Source organism: Silurus meridionalis, chromosome 27 (genome assembly GCF_014805685.1).
Source record: "Silurus meridionalis isolate SWU-2019-XX chromosome 27, ASM1480568v1, whole genome shotgun sequence".
NCBI lineage: Eukaryota > Metazoa > Chordata > Actinopteri > Siluriformes > Siluridae > Silurus > Silurus meridionalis.
In genome coordinates, this window is record NC_060910.1 from 18,940,981 (window position 1) to 18,968,480 (window position 27,500).

A 27,500-nucleotide genomic window follows, 5' to 3' on the forward strand; every position below is an offset into this window, starting at 1 on the left:
GTAGATGAGGACAGTAATGTACAGTATAATACAGAGGAGATGTTGATGGTGCTGGAGGACGATGAGGAGAACTGATCAGATGATTCTTGTTTGATTGGACAAAAATGATCTGATTTATATTTATTTTAATGAAATTAAGGCGACGCCTTCATCCAGAACTTCCACCTGATCAGGAGAAGATTCAGGACCTCGCTCAGGGTGCAGCAGTGCTGCTGTTTTGTTGCGGTGTTCCTGCAGCTGTTTCTCAGTCTCATCACACCAATTTTCATACACATGAATAAGTGCATCCATTTTTCTCATCACTTTGGAGTCTCCTTCTCCACACTGCCTCCGCTCAGGCTTCAGATCTTCTCTCTGCTGCCAGCACCAACCTCTAATCTCCTTCAGATCTGATTCCACACGCTGATACACTTTGTTCAGCTGTTCTTTAGATTCTCCACGTTTCCACATCTGTAAATTCTTCACCACTCTCCCTATCTTCATTAATACCTCCTCTGTTTTCATCTGCTCAGAAAATACCATAAATATAAATAAATGTTATTTATACACACACACAATCAGTACACAACATGCACATCACTAAAGTGTGTGTGTGTGTGTGTGTGTACAAACAATACTCATACCTGTTCTGTAGTATACAGTTCAGTTGACATGTTCTCATAGTGGGTTTTGAACTCGTCCAGATCAGATCTACACACACTGCAGTACCGTGTAACACGTGCAGAAAGAATCCTGTTCTCTCTGTAATCCTCCTCCAGATGTTTAATCTTCTCCTCTGCTCTCAATCAGCTTCTTTATTTCCCTCTGTCCCTCTGCTGTGTATTTATTTACTGACTCAATCTGATTAATGATCCTTTTCACTTCTTTCATTCGCCTCTTCAACTGTTACACACACACACACACACACACACACACACACACACACACACACACACACACACACAGTGTTCAGTGATGTGAAGTTTACAGTAGAAGGTCAAATAAACAGAAATGGACAGTGTGCAAATTCCAGATGTTGTTTTCTGTGTGGATTCCAGATGTTGGTTTCTGTGTGGATTCCAGATGTTGGTTTCTATCTAACTCCATGTTGGAGGTCAGTGTTTGGAGGTGAGGAACGAGAGGAACATATGAGAAGAATCCACTCTTCCCACACTGAACATGGTGCTGCCTCTCACACATCAGCTTCACAAACACACGTCAGAAGAAATGTGTTGGTTCTCCAGCATCCTCAGAAACTCCTCCCAACTCATTTCCTTCTAGAAGTCAGGAACGTGTTCCTCACCCCACTGATGCAGTTTAGAAAGCAAAGCAGATCCTCCACTCTCACCTCGTTCCTCCACACCATCTCATGGCTCATCTTCTTTCTCCTGGCTGTGATGGAGACACACACCTGAGAGCTCCACAACACCCACCTCCCACAAGTTCTGCTTTTCTACACCAACTCCCACTTCCTGATGAGGAACTCATGTGCTGGAGGTCTTCACTAAGCCCTGGCTGATATTTTCTCTCCTAATGCCTGAGTCTATTGCTACTGATCCCATGCATCATCTCACAACATCTACTTCCAGCATGATGCTGCACCATGACACACAGCACGAGTCCAACTGCTTCCATCAGCACCATCATGAGCTCAGGGAACTTTCCCGTCCTCCACAGTCCACACATCTGCATCCAGTACAGAACATTAAGGAGATGCAGGAGCTTCACAGCTCAAGTGTGCAGCTGAAACATCTGCAGGAATTATGGGATGTGATTCAGTCAACATGGAGCAGAACCTTAAAGGAACCTCAAAGGAACATTTTCATCTCTAGTGAGGGAATAAACATCTGTACTGCACACACACACACACACACACACACACACACACACACACACACACACACACACACACACACACACACACACACAGGTGGAGATGAGGACAGTGATGTACAGTATAATACAGAGGAGATGTTGATGGTGCTGGAGGACGATGAGGAGAACTGATCAGATGATCACATGAACTCCATCATGCTGCTGTTTGTTGATCAGCTGAAGATCAGCTGTATAAAAGTGCTGCTGAATCAGCGTTTGTTTTCTGGTGGTGGTTCTGCTGCTCGTTCTCTGTAGTTACACCAATTTTCATACACAATAAGAAGTTCCTCCTTTTTCTCATGGCTTTGGAGTCTCCTTCACCACCCTGCTGCTGCTCAGCCTCCAGATCTTCTGCTCCCTGCACCTTCTCTAATCTCCTCCAGATCTGATTCCACATGCTGATACACTCTGTTCTGCTTGTGTGTGTGGAGGATTTTAGATTCTCCACGTCTCAACATCTGTAAAATCACCACACTCTCCATCTCATGTCCTACCTGCTGTTTGTCCTCCTGCTTCATCTTCTCAATCTGCTTAATCACCTCCATCTGCTTCTCCTGCTCAAGAAATACCACACATATATTTATATACACACACAGTCAGTACACAACATGCACATCACTAAATACTGTGTGTGTGTGTGTGTGTGTGTGTGTGTGTGTGTAAAAACAACAACATACCTGTTCTTCAGTAGACAGTGCAGGATACTTGTGGTCTATCACATAGATGGTTTTGTAGATTTCCAGATCAGATCTACACACACTGCAGTACAGTTTCACACGTGCAGAAAGAATCCTGTTCTGTCTGTAATCATTCTCCAGATCATTAATCTTCTCCTCTGCTCTCACAATCAGCACCTTTGAATTCCTCTGTCCCTCTGCTGTGTGTTTATTTACTGACTCTATCTGCTTAATGATCCTTTTCACTTCTTCCATTCGCCTCTTCAACTGTTCAACACACACACACACACACACACACACACACACACACACACACAGACAGTGTTTAGTGATGTGAAGTTTACAGCAGAAGATCAAATGAACTGAAAAGGATGGTGTGCAAATTCCAGATGTTGGTTTCTATCTAACTTCATGTTGGAGGTCAGTGTTTGGAGGTGAGGAACGAGAGGAACATGTGTCAGAGGAGGTAAAAGTACACACATCCTTTACTTAAGTAGAAGTACAGATCTTCATGGTTTAAAATACTCGGGTAAAAGCTGAAGTACTGATTAAACTTTTTTACTCAAGTGAAAGTGAAGAAGTTTTGTCTCAGACATGTACTTCAGTAAAAAGTAGTTATTACTTCTACCTGTTTTAGCTGTTAACTGTCCTCACATCATATTAGATAGATAGATAGATAGATAGATAGATAGATAGATAGATAGATAGATAGATAGATAGATAATTATTATTGCATTGTGCAGGTTCACAGCAACAAAATGCAGTTTGGCATCTACCAGAACAGCAGTCGTGTAAATAGTGCAGATAAACATGTATCATATTTACAGCATGTGAATAAATATAAAGGCTGTAGAAGTGCAGAGACGCGTGAACATCATTAAGATCTACAGATAGATGCTCTAAGGCTGTGGCATTGAAGAGGAAGTGTGCAGAAGTGGAAGGTTATAATATTATTGCCATTTAAGAAATGTGCAAACTGAATAAGTCTAATATATTTATATATACATGAGTGTGAGATGTTGGGCAGAATGTACAGTAAGTATATAAATATATAAACTAGGGCTGGGCGATATGGCCTAAAAAAAAATCCCAGATTTTTTCACAAAAAATCCGATTTGCGATTTAAATAGATTTTTTTCCCCTCTGCTTAAAATGAATCTGCATATAACAAAAAAAAAATTTTTAAGTTTTTATTTTATTAAATAAAGTTTATTTACCCTTCTGGGATTATAACCCACTTTGGGTTAAAGTGCAATCAGAAACAACGAGCCAAAAATACAAGATGGCTCCCTGCCTTTGTAAATTGTGAAAATAGAACGTAACATAACATAAAATGAGCAAATCTACAAAGAAAAATCTTTTATGAGTGTTTGAATGTGGAACATGATTAAAAATGCAGTGATGCTTGGAGTGATTTTGCCTTTACTTTTATCCAAAACTCCACAGTAAAATGAGTTGAAATTTTAAATAAGAATATAAAAGACAGCGAGATTCTAAATAAGAATTATTTGAAAGATTGAGCAAACCTTTAAAAATGTTTTATGAGTGTTTGATTGTGGTGAATTAAATGCTCTGATTGTTCTGTTTATTAACGGAAACGCGGTTCTGAAGTGTCTTTACAGGTATTTTGGCCGCTCCCACCACCCGTACCGGAAGTGTACGATTAGACGCGCAACACTAAACAAAGTGCGGCTGCTTAACCGTGTATTTTCAGGATGCGGCCGCTTAAGCGCAGTCCTGTGCTGCCGCTGTCTTGTTCACTTCGTAGGGCACTACATCTCTCCCACTCGACAGCATGCCTCTGTTTGAGGTGCTGCAGTAAATTGGTGGTACTGCAACCTTTACTTGCTCGCTGCCATGTTGTTTGTGTATCTCTATAGCAAACGCGCGGGGGGAGGAGGGCTGAGTTCATTCTAAACTATGGAAGCCCAGAGGGGAGCGTCGGCGGACATTAAAGAGAAACCCGATTTTTATTAAAACAGATCGGTGTAAACTACACATTCGAGTTAATCAATAAAATCGATGTATCGCCCAGCCCTACTATAAATATTTATATACAATGGAACCCGGTTTTGTCGATGTCCTAGGGGGTCGCCAAAAAGCGTCGAGGTAACCGATGATCGAGATAAACAAAAATCAAAATGGCGGCAGTATATTAACGTGCTTGAAATTTCTTTATGTACATGATGTGTGTTAATAAATGAGAATGTGCATGCACGTGTTTTTGCAAACACACAAAGCAAAGTGTCCGAAAAACTTACGTCCGCGATGCCGGCGGAGATAAGCCGAGAGAGAGAGAGAGAGAGAGGAGAGAGAGAGAGGAGAGAGAGAGAGGGGAGAGAGAGGGGAGAGAGAGAGAGGGGGAGAGAGAGAGAGAGAAGAGAGAGAGAGAGAGGAGAGAGAGAGAGGGGGAGAGAGAGAGAGAGAGAGAGAGAGGGGAGAGAGAGGGGAGAGAGGGGAGAGAGGGGAGAGAGAGAGAGAGAAGAGAGAGAGAGAGAAAGATTGTGAATGGAAAATAGGAAATTCAAAAATACCGCGACCGGCGGCACGTGCCGGAAAAAAACCGGAAGATCCAAACCAACCGAAACCAAAACGAGGGACAGAAAAGTCTCAAACGTGAACGGCGAAGGCGTGGCAGGTGCTTTCTCGGCCGCTTTTCTGAAGCTCGGCTTCAACTCGCTCCTTACCGAGAACCGTGCTCCTTACCCTGCTCGCCCAGCGCCGGTAATGATCACGGCTCTCTCGGTAATGAGCACGGCTCTCTCGGTAAGGAGTTGAAGCCGGGAGCGCCGCGCTCCTGTTCATCGCATAACATTTAACAAAAAAATGCATATGTGCACTTACTAACAGCAGAGATTCACCAGTATACAACACAACACCTGTAGTATCTGTAAGGTTTGATTTTTCCGCCACTTTCGCGAGTTCTTCTGCGGCTGCACAGTGCCGATCCACATAACTGACGTTAAAATTTCTAATTTTTCCCCCTTGTGCTCGAGATATCAGGGTTCCGCGACATAAAAAAGTCGACATAACCGATAAAAATTCGTAGAAAAAGAAAAACAATTTGGCGGTTCCACTTCAAAAACGTCGACTTAATAGCGTTGTCGAGGAAACCGAGGGCGAGATAACCGGGTTCCACTGTGTTTCCAAATAGTGCAGATGTAATGAGGAGTAATAAAGATATACTGTAATATATACATTGTATGTATAATTGTACAGAGGCTGTCAATCAAAGTAAATATTTAATCACAATTTAATCGCACATTTCTATCTGTTCTAAATGTACCATATATGAATACTTCCTGTTTTTAATACTTTAAGCAACATCGAGCATGAAGACAAAAAGTTCTAGTAAATGTTTTAAAGTAATAATGATGGTTTAATGACGTAAATCATCAGGACACCAAACGGAACCTTTGCTATGTTTCCACACGGACAGTTAATGAGGTGACACCGGAGAAACTGCACCTCTTCAAGTTAAGTCAGGAACCTTATATATAAAATTATAGACATTTTACAGATTTGAATGATGAATTGTTTTTATCTGTACGATCAATAAAGACAGTAATTTAAGTTCGTGTCGCCATTATGAGGGAAAAACCCACAAAACGCCCCCCAGAGGGTAAATTGTGTAAAACATGGCGGATTTGGTGTTTGATTTGAGACTTGGTGCAGAAATAAAACAAAAGTTTACTGATTAAAATGAATTTTATCTGGAATTTATTTATTTATTTTATATCTAAGTAAAGAAGGGATGTCGTGAATAAGTGTATGTTTTGCTGGAGGTTTTAATTTCACCTGTTTTATTTTTAGATATTTATTTATGTATTTATACTTTAATAAAAATGGTAAAAACAGAAATGCGCTGAATTAATAGCGTTAATATCATTTAGTGCCGTTTACAATCATTAGAATTTTAACAGCCAAATATACATATATATACATACATATATATATATATATATATATATATATATACATACATACATACATACATATATATATATATTAATACAAAACTAATAAAATGTTGTTATCTAATGAATGTATGCAGGCTGAAGATCCACATATAGAACACAAGCAGAGAAAAGATGATGATGATCAGGAATGTGTCTGTTCTCAGTCATGTTCTCATCACTGACTCCCTCTGTCTCATCCACATTAACCCCAAACTTCTTACTGCTTCTGCCTGCTGATTCTTATCTCCATAAACTAGTCTACATCTGTGGTGAGTGAGGGTCAGGACTTTATACACCAGCGGAGTGAAAAAGACGCGCAGTAACAGGAAATCAGTTGTTCAGCTGAAATCAGCGCACAGTGAAAATAAAAATATATTTCACCAAATCAATGGATTAAAACTAAAGTAACGAGCCGGGTTTGAAAATGTAAGAAGTAAAAAGTACAGATATTTGTGTAAAATGTAATGAGTAAAAGTAAAAAGTCTGAAAAATAAATAGTGGAGTAAAAAACTGATACCAGAAAAATCTACTGAAGTACAGAAACAAAGTATTTGTACTCTGTTACTTCCCACCTCTGACACATATGAGAAGAATCCACTCTTCCCACACTGAACATGGTGCTGCCTCTCACACATCAGCTGCACAAACACACGTCAGAAGAAATGTGTTGGTTCTCCAGCATCCTCAGAAACTCCTCCCAACTCATTTCCTTCTAGAAGTCAGGAAAGTGTTCCTCACCCCACTGATGCAGTTTAGAAAGCAAAGCAGATCCTCCACTCTCACCTCGTTCCTCCACACCATCTCATGGCTCATCTTCTTTCTCCTGGCTGTGATGGAGACACACACCTGAGAGCTCCACAACACCCACCTCCCACAAGTTCTGCTTTTCTACACCAACTCCCACTTCCTGATGAGGAGCTCATGTGCTGGAGGTCTTCACTAAGCCCTGGCTGATCTTTTCTCTCCTAATGCCTGAGTCTATTGCTACTGATCCCATGCATCATCTCACAACATCTACTTCCAGCATGATGCTGCACCATGACACACAGCACGAGTCCAACTGCTTCCATCAGCACCATCATGAGCTCAGGAACTTCCCGTCCTCCACAGTCCACATCTGCATCCAGTACAGAACATTAAGGAGATGCAGGAGCTTCACAGCTCAAGTGTGCAGCTGAAACATCTGCAGGAATTATGGGATGTGATCCAGTCAAGATGGAGCAGAACCTTAAAGGAACCTCAAAGGAACATTTTCATCTCTAGTGAGGGAATAAACATCTGTACTGTACTTATGGTGTGTGTGTGTGTGTGTGTGTGTGTGTGTGTGTGTGTTTACTACAGGAAGTGCTGTTTCGCTATAAACACACACATTAATAAAACACACATGGTGTATAAAAGAACACGATGTTACATTATTAATAATCACTCATTATATTAGTATTTATAGTTTATACACTGAGACTCCTCACCTTCATATATATTATACATCCATATATTATTATTCCACTGATCACCAGCAGCAGCAGCAGCAGCAGCAGCACTATCAGTGTAATCATCCCCTTAGATAACCCTATAACACACACACACACACACACACACACACACACACACACACACACACACACAGGAGTTCATTATTATCAGTTCTTCCTCAAAGAAGCTTCTAGATTTGATCTCTGTAAAGATTCTTATCAGAATAAAACTACTTCTCAATAAAGATTTTCAGAAAAAACATGTATACAATCCATCGTACCGGTCGCACCTGAGACGCACCTGTTACACTGAGACGTACCTGTCACACTGAGACGCACCTGAGACGCACCTGTTACACTGAGATGCACCTGTCACACTGAGACGTACCTGTCACACTGAGACACACCTGAGACGCACCTGTTACACTGAGATGCACCTGTCACACTGAGACGTACCTGTCACACTGAGACGCACCTGAGACGCACCTGTTACACTGAGATGCACCTGTCACACTGAGACGCACCTGAGACGCACCTGTTACACTGAGACGCACCTGTTACACTGAGACGCACCTGTCACACTGAGACGCACCTGTCACACTGAGACGCACCTGAGACACACCTGTTACACTGAGACGCACCTGTCACACTGGGACGTACCTGTCACACCGAGACGCACCTGAGACGCACCTGTTACACTGAGACGCACCTGTCACACCGAGACGCACCTGAGACGCACCTGTTACACTGAGACGCACCTGTCACACTGAGACGCACCTGAGACGCACCTGTTACACTGAGACGCACCTGTCACACTGAGACACACCTGAGACGCACCTGTTACACTGAGACGCACCTGAGACGCACCTGTTACACTGAGACGCACCTGAGACACACCTGTTACACTGAGACGCACCTGTCACACTGAGACGTACCTGTCACACTGAGACGTACCTGTCACACTGAGACGCACCTGAGACGCACCTGTTACACTGAGACGCACCTGTCACACTGAGACGCACCTGTCACACTAAAAGGTACCTGTCACACTGAGACGTACCTGTCACACTGAGACGTACCTGTCACACTGAGACGCACCTGCCACTGAGACGCACCTGTCACCCTGAGACATACCTGTCACACTGAGACGTACCTGTTACACTGAGACGTACCTGTCACACTGAGATGCACCTGTCACTGAGACGTACCTGTCACACTGAGACGTACCTGTCACTGAGACGTACCTGTCACCCTGTGTTGCACCTGTCACTGAGACGCACCTGTAACGCTGAGACGCACCTGTCACACTGAGACGCACCTGTCACTGAGACGTACCTGTCACCCTGAGACGGACCTGTCACTGAGACGTACCTGTCACACTGAGACGCACCTGTCACACTGAGACGTACCTGTCACTGAGACGTACCTGTCACACTGAGACGCACCTGTCACTGAGACGCACCTGTCACCCTGAGACGCACCTGTCACTGAGATGTACCTATCACACTGAGACGTACCTGTCACCCTGAGACGCACCTGTCACTGAGATGTACCTACCACACTGAGACGTACCTGTTACACTGAGACGTACCTGTCACTGAGACATACCTGTCACACTGAGGCACCTGTCACACTGAGAAGTACCTGTCACACTGAGACTACCTGTTACCCTGAGACGCACCTGTCACACTGAGACGTACCTGTTACACTGAGACGTACCTGTCACTGAGACGTACCTGTCACACTGAGACTACCTGTCACCCTGAGACGCACCTGTCACTGAGATGTACCTACCACACTGAGACGCACCTGTCACACTGAGACGCACCTGTCACTAAGACGTACCTGTCACACTGAGACGTACCTGTCACACTGAGACGTACCTGTCACCCTGAGACGCACCTGTCACCCTGAGACGTACCTGTCACACTGAGACGTACCTGTCACACTGAGACGCACCTGTCACACTGAGACGCACCTGTCACTGAGACGTACCTGTCACCCTGAGACGCACCTGTCACTGAGACGCACCTGTCACACTGAGACGTGCCTGTCACTGAGATGTACCTACCACACTGAGACGTACCTGTTACACTGAGACGTACCTGTCACTGAGACATACCTGTCACACTGAGAAGTACCTGTCACACTGAGACTACCTGTTACCCTAAGACGCACCTGACACACTGAGACGTACCTGTCACTGAGACGTACCTGTCACTGAGACGTACCTGTCACTGAGACGCGTACCTGTCACACTGAGGCACCTGTCACACTGAGACTACCTGTTACACTGAGACGCACCTGTCACACTGAGATGTACCTGTCACACTGAGATGTACCTGTCACACTGAGACGTACCTGAGACGTACCTGTCACACTGAGACGAACCTGTCACACTGAGACATACCTGAGACGTACCTGTCACACTGAGATGTACCTGTCGCTGAGACGCACCTGTCACACTGAGACGTACCAGTCACACTGAGACGTACCTGTCACTGAGACGTTGTACACATGGATGTCCTCGTTATACTCGGTGTTCTGGATGGTGTAGGTTCCACTATCACTGGACGTCACTCCTCTCAGTGTGAGCTGTGGGTGATGGAGTGATGTTCTGGATGTGTATTTAGATGAACACTGTGCTGAGCTCTGAGTCACGTTGCAGATCAGTTCATCATCAGCTGAATCACTGCTTCTATAAAACACCTTCACTGGCTCTGGTACAGACAAATCCAGGAGCAGATCTTCATCAGGTCTCATCTGAACTGCTGAGAACACGGCTGAGGAGAAAAAACGCAAGAGCAGTTGGAGTGTTGTCGGCTTTTTTCCGACTTGTTTTAACACAATATTTTCCTTTAAACGTCTAGGAACAATCTTGTGTGTGTGTTTGTGTACTAGCATGCCTGTGCGTGTGCAGGCAGGTGTGTGTGTGTGTGTGTGTGTGTGTGTGTGTGCGCAAGTTTGCAGCATGACGTCTCTGAGCACAAAGCTGTTTGAAAGTTTGACTCGCCGGCACGGTGTGTGTGTGTGTGTGTGTAGAGGTGTGTGTTAGCGGTTGGTAATGTGGTGGGGTATGAGAATATTGTCTCTGCCTCCAGAATGAACAGTGCAATTGTGGTATTTTTGAGAAAGTGAATAAACTGATCCAGTTTAAAGTCACAGTGGACTCTGGAGAAGTTCTGGAGCTGCCTGCGCTGGCAGAGGCAGGCACAGGGGTGCAGAGCTGTCACCAGGAGACACCAGTAACTACACCAGTGCAAGGGGACGGGGAGACAAGGGTTAGTGTTAGAAGGTAAGGGACAAGGAAAAAGCAGGCAAAGAAAGACATGAAGGTGGAGGAACCTGAATCAGACAGTGACGTCACAATGTTCAATTCAATTCAATTCATTTTTATTTGTATAGCGCTTTTAACAATGAACATTGTCTCAAAGCAGCTTTACACAGATAATGTGGTGATTAAACATAAATATGTTCTTTGTAAGTATGTTTGTCCCTGATGAGCAACTGTGGCAAGGAAAAACTCCCCGAGATGGCAATGTCTGATTCAGTTTTTAATCTAGACTTTCAGGAGGAACAGTTAAATGTATTACAGTTGTGTTCAAAATTATTCAACCCCCACTGAAATTGATTGTTTTGGTCGGTTTGACATTGATTATGATCATTCAGTCATCCTGCTTACAATTAAATCAAAGAGGCACGTGTAGGTCAGACAAATATAACATAACATTTATAATGAAATAACCACAAATGTCTTTTCTGAGCTCACATCATTATCAGTTTTATTCAACCCCCAAGTGACATTCAATCTTAGTACTTAGTACAACATCCTTTTACAGTTATAACAGCTTTTAAACGTGAAGCATAGCTTGACACAAGTGTCTTGCAGCGATCTACGGGTATCTTCGCCCATTCATCATGGGCAAAAGCCTCCAGTTCAGTCACATTCTTAGGCTTGCGCACTGCAACTGCTTTCTTTAAGTCCCACCAGAGGTTCTCAATCGGATTTAAGTCTGGTGACTGCGATGGCCACTTCAAAATGTTCCAGCCTTTAATCTGCAACCATGCTCTAGTGGACTTGGAGGTATGCTTGGGATCATTGTCCTGTTGAAAGGTCCAACGTCTTCCAAGCCTCAGGTTTGTGACGGACTGCATCACATTGTCATCCAATATCTCCTGGTACTGAAGAGAATTCATGGTACCTTGCACACGCTGAAGCTTCCCAGTACCTGCAGAAGCAAAACAGCCCCAAAGCATGATTGACCCCCCGCCATGCTTCACAGTAGGCAAGGTGTTCTTTTCTTCATAGGCCTTGTTCTTCCTCCTCCAAACATAGCGTTGATCCATGGGCCCAAACAGTTCTAATTTTGTTTCATCAGTCCACAGAACACTATCCCAAAACTTCTGTGGTTTGTCCACATGACTTTTGGCATACTGCAGTCGACTCTTCTTATTCTTTGGGGACAGCAAGGGGGTGCGCCTGGGAGTTCTGGCATGGAGGCCTTCATTACGCAGGATGCGCCGTATTGTCTGAGCAGAAACTTCAGTACCCACATCTGACAAATCTTTTCTCAGTTCCTCAGCAGTCACACGGGACTTTTTCCACTCTACGCTTCAGGTAGCGCACAGCAGTCGAAGTCAGCATCTTCTTTCTGCCACGACCAGGTAGCGTTTCAACAGTGCCCTTTGCCTTGAATTTGCGAATGATGCTTCCTATGGTGTCTCTTGGTATGTTTAACATCTTTGCAATCTTCTTATAGCCATTGCCCTTCCTGTGAAGAGTAATCACCTGTTCTCTTGTCTTCCTGGACCATTCTCTTGACCTCACCATGTTTGTAACCACACCAGTAAATGTCTAGAAGGAGCTGAGTATCACAGTCATTTTAAAGCTGCCTAATTGGTGCTTATTAGGCTTTATTGCTGCTCCCTGATATCCACAGGTGTTTTCAATACCTGATTGAAAACACTTCATTGAACCTCTGTTCTTCAGAGTGGTAGTCTTTAAGGGGTTGAATAATTATGTCAATGTAGAATTCACAAAAGAAACATTTACTACTGTATTACAAAACTAATTGATGTCATTTTAGTTGCATATGGTTCTTTAGGAAGTCCTTGTAGGATTTCATTCTGAATACAATTACAAATGTACACTAAATTCCCTAAAACCATTTACAGCATTGGGGGTTGAATAATTTTGAACACAACTGTATATAGTGCTGAAGGTATAAAAGAGTTTTAAGAACCACCAAGTGGCAAGAGAACGAATTAATCAAGTTTTTCCAGGACCACAAACAGTTTGTCAACAATTTAAAGCACTTTAGAAGAGAAGGAGTTTTTACTGATCAGGAGATGTTTAGATTAAAAAGCTGATAATGAAGGTCAGTAGGGAAACTCTGATGAAGACTGATAGTGTGGTGTTTTATTTTTAGTTCTTTTAGCATTTGTATGATTTTTTTCTATCTCATTTTTAATGAACAGGTTTCATGTTGTGTGTTAATATTAACGGAGTGAGGGATTATGGAAGGAGAGTAAAGCTGTATGAGTTTATAAGACAGAAGCGTGTGGATGTTGTTATGCTGCAGGAGACCCACAGCGACAGCAGTAACGCTGCTGACTGGGTGAAGGAGTGGGACGGGTTGGTGATTTTAAGCCACAACACGTCACTTAGTGGTGCTGCCCTGCTTTCTACTCTTTCTACACTCGTTTTAGTGTTTATCTGTGTGGATGTCACCAGTGCAGTGGAGAGAATGAAGTTTTTACACAAACACAATAATGTTATTTTAAACTGCAGCACTGCAGAGTTTTTAGTTTTGGGAGGAGATTTCAATTGTACATCAGAAAATATAGACAGAAATCATGCAGAACCTCATGTAGCTTCCCGTAAGCATCTGTGGGAGATGGTGGAGACCCACGATCTCTGTGACATTTGGAGAAATTTTAATAAGAAACAGAGACAGAACACGTGGACTCACTGTGTAGACAACACGCTCTCTCTGGAGAGATTAGATCACTTTTATTGTTTTAAGCATTAACTGACTTATTTTACAAAGTGTTTTATTTTTCCAGTTGCATCTCAGACCACTGTATGGTTCAGTGCACCATCAGTAAGAAAAACATAAAACTTAAGAGCAGCTACTGGTGTTTTAACACTGCTCTTTTAGAAGATGTTAATTTTAGAGAGTCTTGTTTTTTTATGGAATTGTTTTAAATGTAAGAAGGAGCTTTTAACTCTTACAGCAGTGGTGGGATTTAACAAAAGCACAAGTCATAGAATTCTGTCAACAGTACTAAAGAGACATTGCCAGATCTCTGAAGGCTCTCTGAAAGCGAAATGTCAGGGGCACAGGAGGTGGAAGAGGGCTTCCTTAAAGACCTGACTGGCTGAGCTGTGACAGTGTCAGAGGTGGTCATCTCCCATCGAGCTTCAGGAGAGCCGTCCTGACCCTGCTGCCAAAAAAGGGAGACCTGACCCAGCTGAAGAACTGGTGCCCAGTGTCACTACTGTGCACTGACTGCAAGCTGCTGTCAAAAGCATTAGCATCGAGACTGACCAAGTTGATGGAGTAGATCATTCACCATGACCAGACGCACTGTGTGCCTGACAGGTCAATATTTGATACATAATTTGTGACATTTTGGACGTCTCCAGGTTATTGGGATTAAAGACTGGTTTGATTCTCCTAGATCAGGAAAAGGCTTTTGACCGGGTTGAGCATAAATACTTGTTGGAAAGCTTTGGGGTTCAACCCTGGTGTCATAGCCATGATAAGGGTGCTGTACAGTGACATTGAAAGTGTACTGAAGATCAACAGTGGTTTTTGTGCCCCTTTTAGAGTGTACAGAGGGATCAGACAGGGCTGTTCCCTCTCAGGTATGTTGTACACTCTGGTGATTGAACCTCTTAAACAAGTTAAGGAGTCGTCTCTCTGGTTTTAATATTCCACATGTTCATGCCTCTATTTGCTTGTCAGTTTACATAGATGACTTGGTAGTTATGATAAACACACAAGATGATGCAAAGCTTTTAACTGACATTTTAAAGGACTGATTGTATCTTCTGCCAAGGTCAACTGGGGTAAAAGTGAAGCCATTTTAGTTGGGGAGTGGGGAGGTGGGCAACCTTCACTGCCAGAAGGCTTAGCATGGAAAAGAGGCGGTTTTAAATACTTGGGTGTCTACCTGGAGAGCAATGATATTTTACATAAAAACTGGGAAGGTTCTGTAGAGCATGTTCAGCTGGGGAACATCCAGGCCCTGCTGGTGGATTTCTTCTGGGACAAACTACACTGAAGATTTAGTATGAGGAGCAGCAGCTAGTGGATTGTTACGCACAGTTGGAGGACTGGAGCTGGACAGAGTCTTGTTTTTAATGGACACAAAAATGCTGGACGTTTCTGGATTACCGATGTTTAACCGTGGACTTTTTAAAATCTGGAACGTTTTTAAAAAACAGAACAAAGGCTGTCGAACACTACACTGGTTGCTGGAGGAGCCTCTGGTGTACGGCGGGCTACTGGACATCTTCAGCATGACCGTTCCTACACTGTAGGGAACTTTTATCGGGCATTGTGACGATCCGGGAGCTTCCGGGTCAGACTTGTGGTATGAGACTGAGGTCCCTGCGTGTTGTCAATCAGCTCCTTCACCGCTGGAGATCTGCACTAACATCAGAGGAGCGTGTTTAGCTGATGGACTATAAACACACAGAGGCTGGTCCTGCAGAGGATGAACCCTTTCCCCAGCTGAGCATCGCTCCTGACCTCGACGGGTGTGAGCGCCCCCTCCTGGAGTGCCGGGGCGAAGGGGAGATGGAATTTGGGTTAGTGTCAGGGAAGCTGCTCTACAGAGCCTGTGTGAAGGTTCTGAATAAGAAGAAGCTGAGTGGGAGGGTGGACCCCCATGGAGAAGTGTTCAGGGTTTTAATACTGATTTTAAACCAGAGTGGAGACACTGTACAGACCACCGTTACCAAAAAGAGCTGCAACCTCCAGTGGAGGATTTTACATGGTATCATCTCTGTGAACTCTTTTATTTGTTTTAAACCCTGATGCTACACCTGACTGTCCTTTTTATTCACAGAGAGAAACAGTTTTCATGCTTTTATTCACTGCTCCAGATTGCAGTCACTGTTTGTGTTTTTACAGAGCATTTTAAGGTCTTTTTATGTTGATTTTACTGTTCAGTGTTTTATATTTGGTTTTAAATACGTTAGGGAACACAGGTTCAGGTGAAGATGTTGATATACCTGAGCTGGAAAACCAGATCACACAGAACACTGACTGTGAGACACAAGAATGTTAAAAAGGCTGATATAATCAGGAGTTTGATAGATTGTAATTTGTACAGAAGAATGAATGATGTGGATGTGTTTAAATGTGTGTGGTGGAGAATGTTTTGTGCTCTGTTACAGAAGGAGAATAAACTTTACACCAGAACTGAACTCATCACTCATGTTTTACTCAATTATAAAACCATCTATGGGTCTAAACGAGTCGACACCGTCAGGATATGTTTATAAGCATGAGCCCCGTCAGACTGGTCGTGGGGGGGGTGTAGGAACCATTTATACTGCTTCTCTTAATGTTAGTCAGATGTTAGGATTCAGTTTTAAATCATTTGAAGTGCTCGTTCTTAAAGTTGTACTTTCAGACATACATAGAAAACTCGCTCTGGTCACCGTGTACAGACCCCCAGGGCCCTACGCTGATTTTCTTCAAGAGTTTGCTTGTTTTCTATCAGATCTCTTGATCAATTTTGATAAAGTGCTGCTTGTAGGAGATTTTAATATTCATGTAGATGATGTAAACGATGCTCTAGGATTATCATTTATTGACTTATTAAACTCTTTTGGGGTTAAACAAAACGTCACCAGATTAACTCATCGCTTTAACCACACACTAGACTTAATAATATCCCACGGAGCAGACGTCACTGATATAGATATTTTACCTCAGAGTGATGACATCACAGACCATTACCTCATACTGTACACACTACCGGTAGAGCAGATTAGCCGTGTTTCACCACGTTATCGACCTGGTAGGACTATTGTTCCAACCACTAAGGACAGATTCATAAATAACCTGCCTGATTTATCTCAATTTCTCACTAAACCCATAACTACTAATAATCTTGATGAGATAACTAAGAACATAGACCTTATCCTCACTAGCACATTAGACACCGTTGCCCCTATCCGGTTAAAAAAGGTTAGAGAACAAGCACCTGCACCTTGGTATAATAGTCATACACATGCCCTCAAGAGAACAGCACGTAATCTGGAGAGAAAATGGAGGAAAACTAAATTGGAGGTATTTAGAATCGCGTATAAAGACAGTATGCTCAGCTACAGACAGGCGCTAAAAGCTGCTAGAGCTGAACACCTGAGCAAACTCATAGAAAACAACATAAACAATCCCAGGTTCATACAGTACATACAGCTTTTCAGTTTATATCAGCACATACAGCTGGTGAGCCTCTTCTGAATATTATTAACTCCTCACTATCATTAGGTCACGTCCCTAAAGCCCTCAAGTTAGCAGTTATTAAGCCCCTCTTATTAAGAAACCTAATCTGGATCCAAACACGTTATCGAATTACAGACCCTATATCTGTCTATATCTGATGCAGAGAAGCTCGTCCATGCGTTCATGACCTCCAGAATAGACTACTGTAATGCGTTACTAGGTGGATGTCCTGCATCATTAATAAACAAGCTTCAGTTAATCCAGAATGCAGCAACCAGAGTTCTTACAAGGTCAAAAAAATATGATCACATAACCCCGATCTTATCGTCCCTACACTGGCTTCCTGTTAAGTTTCAAATCCACTACAAACTACTGCTTCTTAACTATAAAACACTAAATGCTTTATCTCCATGTTTCTCCAGTCTTCTAACACACTACAATCCGTCACACTCCCTGAGATCTCAAAACTCTGGTGGTAGAAAAAAGGTGGTAGAACATTCTTACATTTAGCTCCTAAACTCTGGAATAGTCTTCCTGACAGTGTTCGGGGCTCAGACACACTCACCCAGTTTAAGTGCAGATTAAAGACCTCCAGCTCCAGTCACGTTCCACCTCATGAAGATTATGGACCCAACATTCGGCTGTTTCTCCAGCTTTGATCATTTAATGTCTCTGGCATGGTGGAGTTGGTGTTGGATCTATGGTGATCTCAGCTCCTCTTTCCATCAGTTATAATCACACACTCCAGCGCTCATGTTAGTTCTCACTCTCCAGTGTTCTGTAGTGTTTAAAGACTATAATCACACTCTTGATGTCACCCACATGAGGATGAGGTTCTGCTTTTGAGTCTGGTTCCTCTCAAGGTTTCTTCCTCAAACATCTAATGGAGTTTTCATTGCCACAGTTGCCTCAAGCTTCAAAAACAGCGATAAACACACATCATTCACTTATTTACATTTTTTGTTCTATAATTCTTACGTTCTGTAAAGTTGCTTTGAGAAAATGTCAGTTGTGAAAAGGGCAATAGAAATAAATGACCTTGAACTTGAACTTGAAATTGAACTTCCGCTTCCTCTTTTCCCCGTAATCAGAGGGAAAAGAGGAGCTGTTGGGGAAAAGAGATGAAATGTAACTCTAAAGGGATAAAAGCACAGCGGGATGAGGACAGGAAGTCAGTAGTGCTGCAGTAGAAGAGGAACAACAGAGGAGATGATGGAGGAGGAAACTGATCGCCTATAAAGAGCTATAACGGGCCTCAGAGACACACACACACACACACACACACACACACACACACACACACACACACTCTCACACACACACACACACACACACACACACACACATCGTCACTATAAAGCGCTATAACAGGCCTCAGAGACACTCACACACACACACACACACACACACACTTCTACACTATAAAGCGCTATAACGGGCCTCAGAGACACTCACACACACACACACACACACACACTCACACACACACACACACACACACTTCTACACTATAAAGCGCTATAACGGGCCTCAGAGACACTCACACACACTCACACACACACACACACACACATCTTCACTATAAAGCGCTATAACGGGCCTCAGAGACACACACACACACACACACACACACACACACACACACTTCTTCACTATAAAGCACTATAACGGGCCTCAGAGACACTCACACACACACACACACTCACACACACTCACACACACACACACACACACACACACACTTCTATACTATAAAGCGCTATAACGGGCCTCAGAGACACTCACACACACACACACACACACACACACACACACACACACACACACACACACACACTTCTTCACTATAAAGCGCTATAACGGGCCTCAGAGACACTCACACACACACACACACACACACACACACACACACACACACACACTTCTTCACTATAAAGCTATACCGGGCCTCAGAGACACTCACACACACACACACACACACACACACTTCTTCACTATAAAGCGCTATAACGGGCCTCAGAGACACTCACACACACACACACACACACACACACACACACACTTCTTCACTATAAAGCGCTATAACGGGCCTCAGAGACACTCACACACACACACACACACACACACACACACACACACACACACACACACACACACACACACTTCTTCACTATAAAGCGCTATAACGGGTCTCAGAGACACTTACACACACACACACACACACACACACACACACTTCTTCACTATAAAGCGCTATAACGGGCCTCAGAGACACTCACACACAAACACACACACACACACACACATACTGGTTTTTATGTATTAGGTGGACTTTGCCTGGTAAACAAGTTGTACCATGGTTTAAAGGTACCCACCCTTCCCCTTGTGCTACAGTGATGCTACAAATGTCAAAAAATCTAATCAGCTCTGAGGAAAACAAATTTCACTTCAGAATTACTTTACACAAATTTAAACAATTTATATAAAGACCTGACATTATGGTTGTATATGAGGACCTGCTCGGAATGTCCCGCCTTCTGACAAAAATAGTGTTTGTAAGGACATACGGGCTTTATCAGGACATTGGTTTTAACAATACACAAACAAGACATCACACAGTATTGAAGGGACAGGCATGTTTTATTGGCCCTCTGACACACACAAACACAGACTTGACAGCATGGTGCACTATCAAGACATCAGTGACTTAAAAGAACAAGTCCTTTCCTTGTAGTTTTCGGGACTTCTTTTAGAGTTTTTTAGTCTCTGCAAAATATTCATAAACAAACTAACCAAAAACCCATTATAAATGAAATTTGATAACCAAGATGTTTAGATATTTGAATGTTTAGTGCATAGTGAAATCTCCAAAATGCTCAGTGTTATATAAAGCTTGCAGAGAGCTAGATATACAAATGAATTACATAAAGACACTTAAACCAATTTAAAATGAGGAAAATTGTAAAGCTAATTACAATCCTAATAAATCCCACCCACGATCAGCTGCCATAATAAAGAGCTAGTGTTATTCAATCACTAGTCATAACGTTATAAGATCATAACGTTATGCCTGGTGTGTACATTTCTTGATGGGAACTCCAAAGCTTTTTCTACGTCGCTCTGGGAATGGGAGTTTGCTATTGCCATAAATGTAGATGGGACATCGAAGAACTCAATTGTATCAATGAGTGTATGCAAACATAACCACAGACAGTAAGTGAAAGAGGTATGATGGCAGAGGTTTGTTTAGGACTATAAATAGCAAATAAATGTGAATAATGTTACCTTTTGTAATATAAATTCTTATTGCTAATTAATATATTGAAAAAGTGTCCTGAAAATCCTGAAAAATCATAACCTAAAAAAATGCAACGCAAACCATTTTCCTCTTCTGGTGTCCGATTGCTTCACATCCCTGTAAAAAAGAAATCATCATTGAGTACATTAGCAGTGTGGACTGACATATTATGGCGCATATTAAACATGGTTAGAACAGGTTAGAAAACCTACTGATCTGTGCTGGTGTCTTCAGGGAAGCATCCAAATTCGCAGCATCAGCCCCACTCTCAGAGTCACTTCCATCACTAGCATCAATGTTGAGTTTATCTTAAAAGCAGATGCAAAAATTAATACTACTGTATGTTTCGTTTGTAACTAAAAGCTCATCGATTTGAATAATCATAACATTAAAGATTTTCACCAATTTATCTTGATGCCTTAATACTAGCCTAATTCTACACAGGACATATCAAGGACTCAATTTTACAATTTAAATGCATACCTTTAATTTCAAAGCTGAGGTGATAAAATAACAAGGTTTTTGTATATTCTACTGAACAGTAATATGATATACAAATTATCAATATAAACCTTTGTCATATTTTCTTTTGTTCAAGAACTGTTTTTGTTATTGTAAGATACTGTTCAGTACATATTTAAAAACATAACCAAAACAAATACTCAGTTTATAATTATTTAACAGAATTTCTTATGACAAAAATAATGTCTATCAGGCAACCTTACTTTTTTGTCTTTTCACAAAGTTCTTTTGAATCCTGTTTCTTAGGCTTAGATTGGCCCTTTACAATGGTAATCTAAAATAGACAAAACTAAATGCTTTTATATGGACCTGTCCAGGAAAATTGTAAAGCTAATTACAATCCTAATAAATCCCACCCACGATCAGCTGCCATAATAAAGAGCTAGTGTTATTCAATCACTAGTCATAACGTTATAAGATCATAACGTTATGCCTGGTGTGTACATTTCTTGATGGGAACTCCAAAGCTTTTTCTACGTCGCTCTGGGAATGGGAGTTTGCTATTGCCATAAATGTAGATGGGACATCGAAGAACTCAATTGTATCAATGAGTGTATGCAAACATAACCACAGACAGTAAGTGAAAGAGGTATGATGGCAGAGGTTTGTTTAGGACTATAAATAGCAAATAAATGTGAATAATGTTACCTTTTGTAATATAAATTCTTATTGCTAATTAATATATTGAAAAAGTGTCCTGAAAATCCTGAAAATCATAACCTAAAAAATGCAACGCAAACCATTTTCCTCTTCTGGTGTCCGATTGCTTCACATCCCTGTAAAAAAGAAATCATCATTGAGTACATTAGCAGTGTGGACTGACATATTATGGCGCATATTAAACATGGTTAGAACAGGTTAGAAAACCTACTGATCTGTGCTGGTGTCTTCAGGGAAGCATCCAAATTGCAGCATCAGCCCCACTCTCAGAGTCACTTCCATCACTAGCATCAATGTTGAGTTTATCTTAAAAGCAGATGCAAAAATTAATACTACTGTATGTTTCGTTTGTAACTAAAAGCTCATCGATTTGAATAATCATAACATTAAAGATTTTCACCAATTTATCTTGATGCCTTAATACTAGCCTAATTCTACACAGGACATATCAAGGACTCAATTTTACAATTTAAATGCATACCTTTAATTTCAAAGCTGAGGTGATAAAATAACAAGGTTTTTGTATATTCTACTGAACAGTAATATGATATACAAATTATCAATATAAACCTTTGTCATATTTTCTTTTTGTTCAAGAACTGTTTTTGTTATTGTAAGATACTGTTCAGTACATATTTAAAAACATAACCAAAACAAATACTCAGTTTATAATTATTTAACAGAATTTCTTATGACAAAAATAATGTCTATCAGGCAACCTTACTTTTTTTGTCTTTTCACAAAGTTCTTTTGAATCCTGTTTCTTAGGCTTAGATTGGCCCTTTACAATGGTAATCTAAAATAGACAAAACTAAATGCTTTTATATGGACCTGTCCAGGGATATTTTAATGGCTATTACCTCCCTTTAGGCTGGACACAAACCAATTAGATTCTCAAAGCATTTTTGATTTTAAACATACATTTAGCTTCACTAACGTTTCAAATTTACGCTCGCATTCCACTGACTATCTGATGTACAGACAGCAGTAAAATATTGGAGTTATTCCAAAAATCAGACAATGTAAGCCTGGCTGTAGCATCTTCTTAACCAGGTTAACACATTTGGACTATCATTTGGACATAATTAACAATATATAAATATTTTTTTACTTTTCATAATCTTTTGGCTCTCTATTAATTTGCACCCATATAATTGACACCCAGCAATATAATAATACGCATGATGCATTAACTATAATCTATTTGGGTCACTTTTGTTCTCATGATATACAATCACCCAGGTCACATCTGCTATGTGGTGCTTCTGTAACAAACCCTTACCTCTGAGGGATAAGGAAGTACAATAGTCAGTAAGTCTACATCTATAAGATGCAAATTTGAAAGAAATTAATTTAATAAAGTTTATGGTGCTCATACAATAACTTTATAAAGTGAAGTCCCTCGAGACCAGGTTTCTGTCAGACACTATACACACAGCTGATGATGTACATTGACTATCACATTACTACAAGGTACAACAAATCTGCTATGTGGCGCTTCTGTAACAAACCCTTACCTCTGAGGGATAAGGAAGTACAATAGTCAGTAAGTCTACATCTATAAGATGCAAATTTAAGAGAAATTAATTTAATAAAGTTAATGGTGCTCATAAAATAACTTTATAAAGTGAAGTCCCTCGAGACCAGGTTTCTGTCAGACACTATACACACAGCTGCTTATGTACATTGACAACGTCCCCATATACCCAGTGTACTGCTAAACCATGTCTGTTCCATATACACTCAGATAAACACTAAACATGTACATCACTAAAGCCCTGATATACCATGTATTTGTCAAACACACGGACACACTAATACTCCTTTGGTAGAGGACTCTTACATGATGGTCTATGCATGTCCTTATTAGACACAGTGTTCTCATAAAACAGGTCTCAGCCATACACACTACATACACACAGACTAACTCAATCCTAACCCCAGCACCTAAAACTGCACACAAAATCTCAGTCATTTTGATCTCAAGACATGGTTCACAGATAGTGTTCACCCATCCAGTCAATCTCTCCCAGTGACTAAGAGAGACAATACGTACTGATAAAAACATACTAAAACAATGCAAAGTACCTGCAACATTTTGGGAATAAATAATCAGAATATGATTTTTATAAATTACCTTTTCTCACTCTTCTCCTGGATCAGCAGCCTCCAACTCATCTACTGCAGTAACCTCTAATGTTTTCAGCTACATTCTAAAAACAGAAACAAGAAATCTTTCTCACATTTGTTATAAACATTAAGTAGCCCTAGAATGTATTTGATACTTAAGTCACATTTTAATGCAATTAATTTTACTGCATTAGCAACCATATCAAACCAAGACATTAATTTCAAAAGATACATAAAACTAAGTTTTACACAAAACATTTAATTTAAAACAGATTGGTATGTTTAGAAATATTTAAAAAAAGCATTTGGATCACCAGCAATTGTATTATTAACAATCGCAAACAAGGTCTTAGTATTTAGTCCGACATACTAGGTTTTGCAGAACTGCTAGTTCTACAAATGACTATGCATAAAACTGTTTCTGTGAAAATTCCAGTAGTTTCCACCAAGATTGAATCAACAAATATTCCTTTTATTTTTATTAGAGCAACAACAATCTGCCACTTCCTTTACTATTGCATTTTACAGATACTCTATAAGGTCTATGTCAGGCTTTTGGGGTGATTTTAAGTGCACTGTATATACAGTACATTAGCAAAGCACACTGTATATATGGTATATTATTTACACCCAGCAAGAACATTGCTGCCTTAACTATACTATAATATTTGGGTCACTTTTGTTCTCATGATATACAATCACCCAGGTCACATCTGCTATTTGGTGCTTCTGTAACAAACCCTTACCTCTGAGGGATAAGGAAGTACAATAGTCAGTAAGTCTACATCTATAAGATGCAAATTTAAGAGAAATTAATTTAATAAAGTTAATGGTGCTCATACAATAACTTTATAAAGTGAAGTCCCTCGAGACCAGGTTTCTGTCAGACACTATACACACAGCTGCTTATGTACATTGACTATCACATTACAACAACGTCCCCATATACCCAGTGTACTGCTAAACCATGTCTGTTACATACACACGCCAATAAACACAAAACACATGTAAATCACTAAAGCCCTGATATACAATGAAACAGGTCTCAGGCATACACAGTACATACAGATTTATAAGATATAATAAGAGCTCAATATAATTTCACAACTGTAAAAAAAAAAATATATTACCTGTTTACTGTGTTCGATGATTGCCAGAGTGTCTGCTGTTGCGAGGTTAAAGAGGTCTCCCTCATCAAAAGGGACTGAACTGAATACTCCACACCCTGAATAAGAAAAAATGAAATATTAATCCAGTCGTGAACTTCACACCAGTTTTATCCTAATGCCCTGTCTGTTAATGAAAGCAGTCTAGGTCAAAAGGAACATAGGATGGCATGTGTGAATGGACCCTTACCTTTATCTGAATTTATATATTTCCAGGTTTGTCTTTCCCAGCAGATGTGTAATACTCCGTCTCCTGCTTTGGATGTTCTTTTCTTCTTCTGCGCTTCATCTCAGCCATGTTAAAATGATGCTGTTCTTCCCCACAGAAATGAGTGTTTATTTAAACTAAAACCTTAAATTGTTAATATAAGTGGTGTTTATGTAAAACATGTCCAGTGATAGAGCATGGGACAATGCTGAGGAGAGCTGGGATTTAAACTCTCCATCACACTGACACTCAAAGATATCAGACTTCTGATGTGTTCATTCTGCTTTACTTCTGACTACAGTATTACTGAGTTATGAGTGAAGAGTATCAGGGGTTATTTACACCCTCACAGTGATACAGCAGTGTTTACACACTGTACCATCATCTCTATCTCACACTCAGACCCTCACCACCGCTCCAAACTCAGCCATGTAACTCCCGCGCCGCACGCACTCAGCTGTTTCCGGTCGCACGCGCTAACCGGAAGTGATGTTCTAGTGACATTAAATAGCATACAGCCTTATAATAAACAAAATAATAACAATTAAAAGCAGTTCTGAGTAGTTTGTAAGCAGTCCGGGTGCTGTGTGTACAACAGCTCACCTTACAACACTGCACGCGCTAACCGGAAGTGATGTTCTAGCGACATTAAATAGCATACAGCCTTATAATAAATAAAATAATTAAAAGCAGTTCTCAGTAGTTTATAAGCAGTCCGGGTGCTGTATGCCCAGCAGCTCACCTTACAACACTGCACGCGCTCTGTGGCCGGAGCGAACGCGTTTAAAGAGCCGCGAGGATGCGCGCGCGGCTATCAGCTAGCGGCTATCAGCACTGACTATTATTAGCTAGCATCCATGCTAACATACAGACATTTCCCTTCATTTTAATTCGGCCAAACGCACTAAACCCAAATTTATACAGTGCGCATTCGGTACAAGATTTATCAGTAATTAGTTATTCAACTCAGGTTTTAAAACTAACCATTGATAATGTTGCTAACTAGCCAGCTTTAATTTATGCATTAAGGCTAAATTCACCCCAATCTCCAGATTCCAATGAAATATTTCTTACAACATTAATTTACAACAAGGAACCGAGCTCTTGGAATATATCAATAGTCTACTCATTAAGTTTATGAACTTTATAATCATACCTGGCTTTTAAAGGGCTGGATAATGGCTGTTCAATGTGTTGGCAAACCGAGTCTAATGAAACTCCGCCCTTAAAAGGAACACGTAGGATAATTGACGTAGGTCTCAGCCAATCACAGAACGAAAAAATGGCAATCAGCGCTAGCCAATCAGAAGGCTCAAATTTTCACACATGTGTGAACGGATTGCAGTACCGGCTCCGGGCTACAGGGGCGCACTACGAAATTCCAAAGTTACACTGTGTTAAGTCAGTTTCGGGTGTTTGTGGTATAAATGGACATGGACTGAAATTTTGAATTTCAGCTCCTCTAGTATAGATATATATAGCCACAGTGCGGGAATTATGAGGACACCTGTCCTGTCCCCATAATCCCAAATGTCCCCATAATGTCGATGCGTAATCAGGTCAAATGTCCACATAAACCACAAAACCAACACACACACACACACACACACACACACACACACACACACACACTTCTTCACTATAAAGCGCTATACCGGGCCTCAGAGACACTCACACACACACACACACACACACACACACACACACTTCTTCACTATAAAGCGCTATAACGGGCCTCAGAGACACTCACACACACACACTCACACACACACACACACACACACACTCACACACACACACACACACACACACACACACACACACACACACACACACACACTTCTTCACTATAAAGCGCTATAACGGGCCTCAGAGACACTCACACACACAACACACACACACACACACACACTTCTTCACTATAAAGCGCTATAACGGGCCTCAGAGACACTCACACACACACTCACACACACACACACACACACACACACTTCTTCACTATAAAGCGCTATAACGGGCCTCAGAGACACTCACACACACACACACACACACACACACACACACACACACACACACTTCTTCACTAT

At 41.3% G+C, this 27,500-nt stretch overlaps 1 protein-coding gene and 1 long non-coding RNA gene across 3 annotated transcripts in view; both read right to left on the reverse strand.

The window, feature by feature from the left end:
- The window catches only part of LOC124380485 (chromosome partition protein Smc-like), an 80,893-nt gene that overhangs the window by 231 nt on the left and 53,162 nt on the right, over positions 1-27,500 (reverse strand). Inside the window, exons 5-9 of one of the 2 annotated variants that reach the window (XM_046841526.1) lie at positions 7,960-8,060; positions 2,532-2,798; positions 2,349-2,408; positions 624-882; positions 1-504 (exon numbers count right to left, since the gene is read on the reverse strand). The exon at positions 1-504 is cut by the window's left edge and continues 231 nt beyond it. In XM_046841526.1, the coding sequence (XP_046697482.1) occupies positions 763-882; positions 2,349-2,408; positions 2,532-2,798; positions 7,960-8,060 (548 nt within the window). In that variant the 3' untranslated portion in view covers positions 1-504; positions 624-762. Of the gene's footprint in view, positions 505-623; positions 883-1,860; positions 2,409-2,531; positions 2,799-7,959; positions 8,061-27,500 lie in introns of those variants that run through there. The other variant, XM_046841525.1, reaches the window with a different exon arrangement.
- LOC124380487 lies at positions 21,997-24,108 on the reverse strand. Its single transcript, XR_006924683.1, has 3 exons — positions 24,047-24,108; positions 22,121-22,215; positions 21,997-22,025 (listed from the first exon to the last, which is right to left on the reverse strand). It is a non-coding gene; the product is annotated as an uncharacterized LOC124380487 (long non-coding RNA).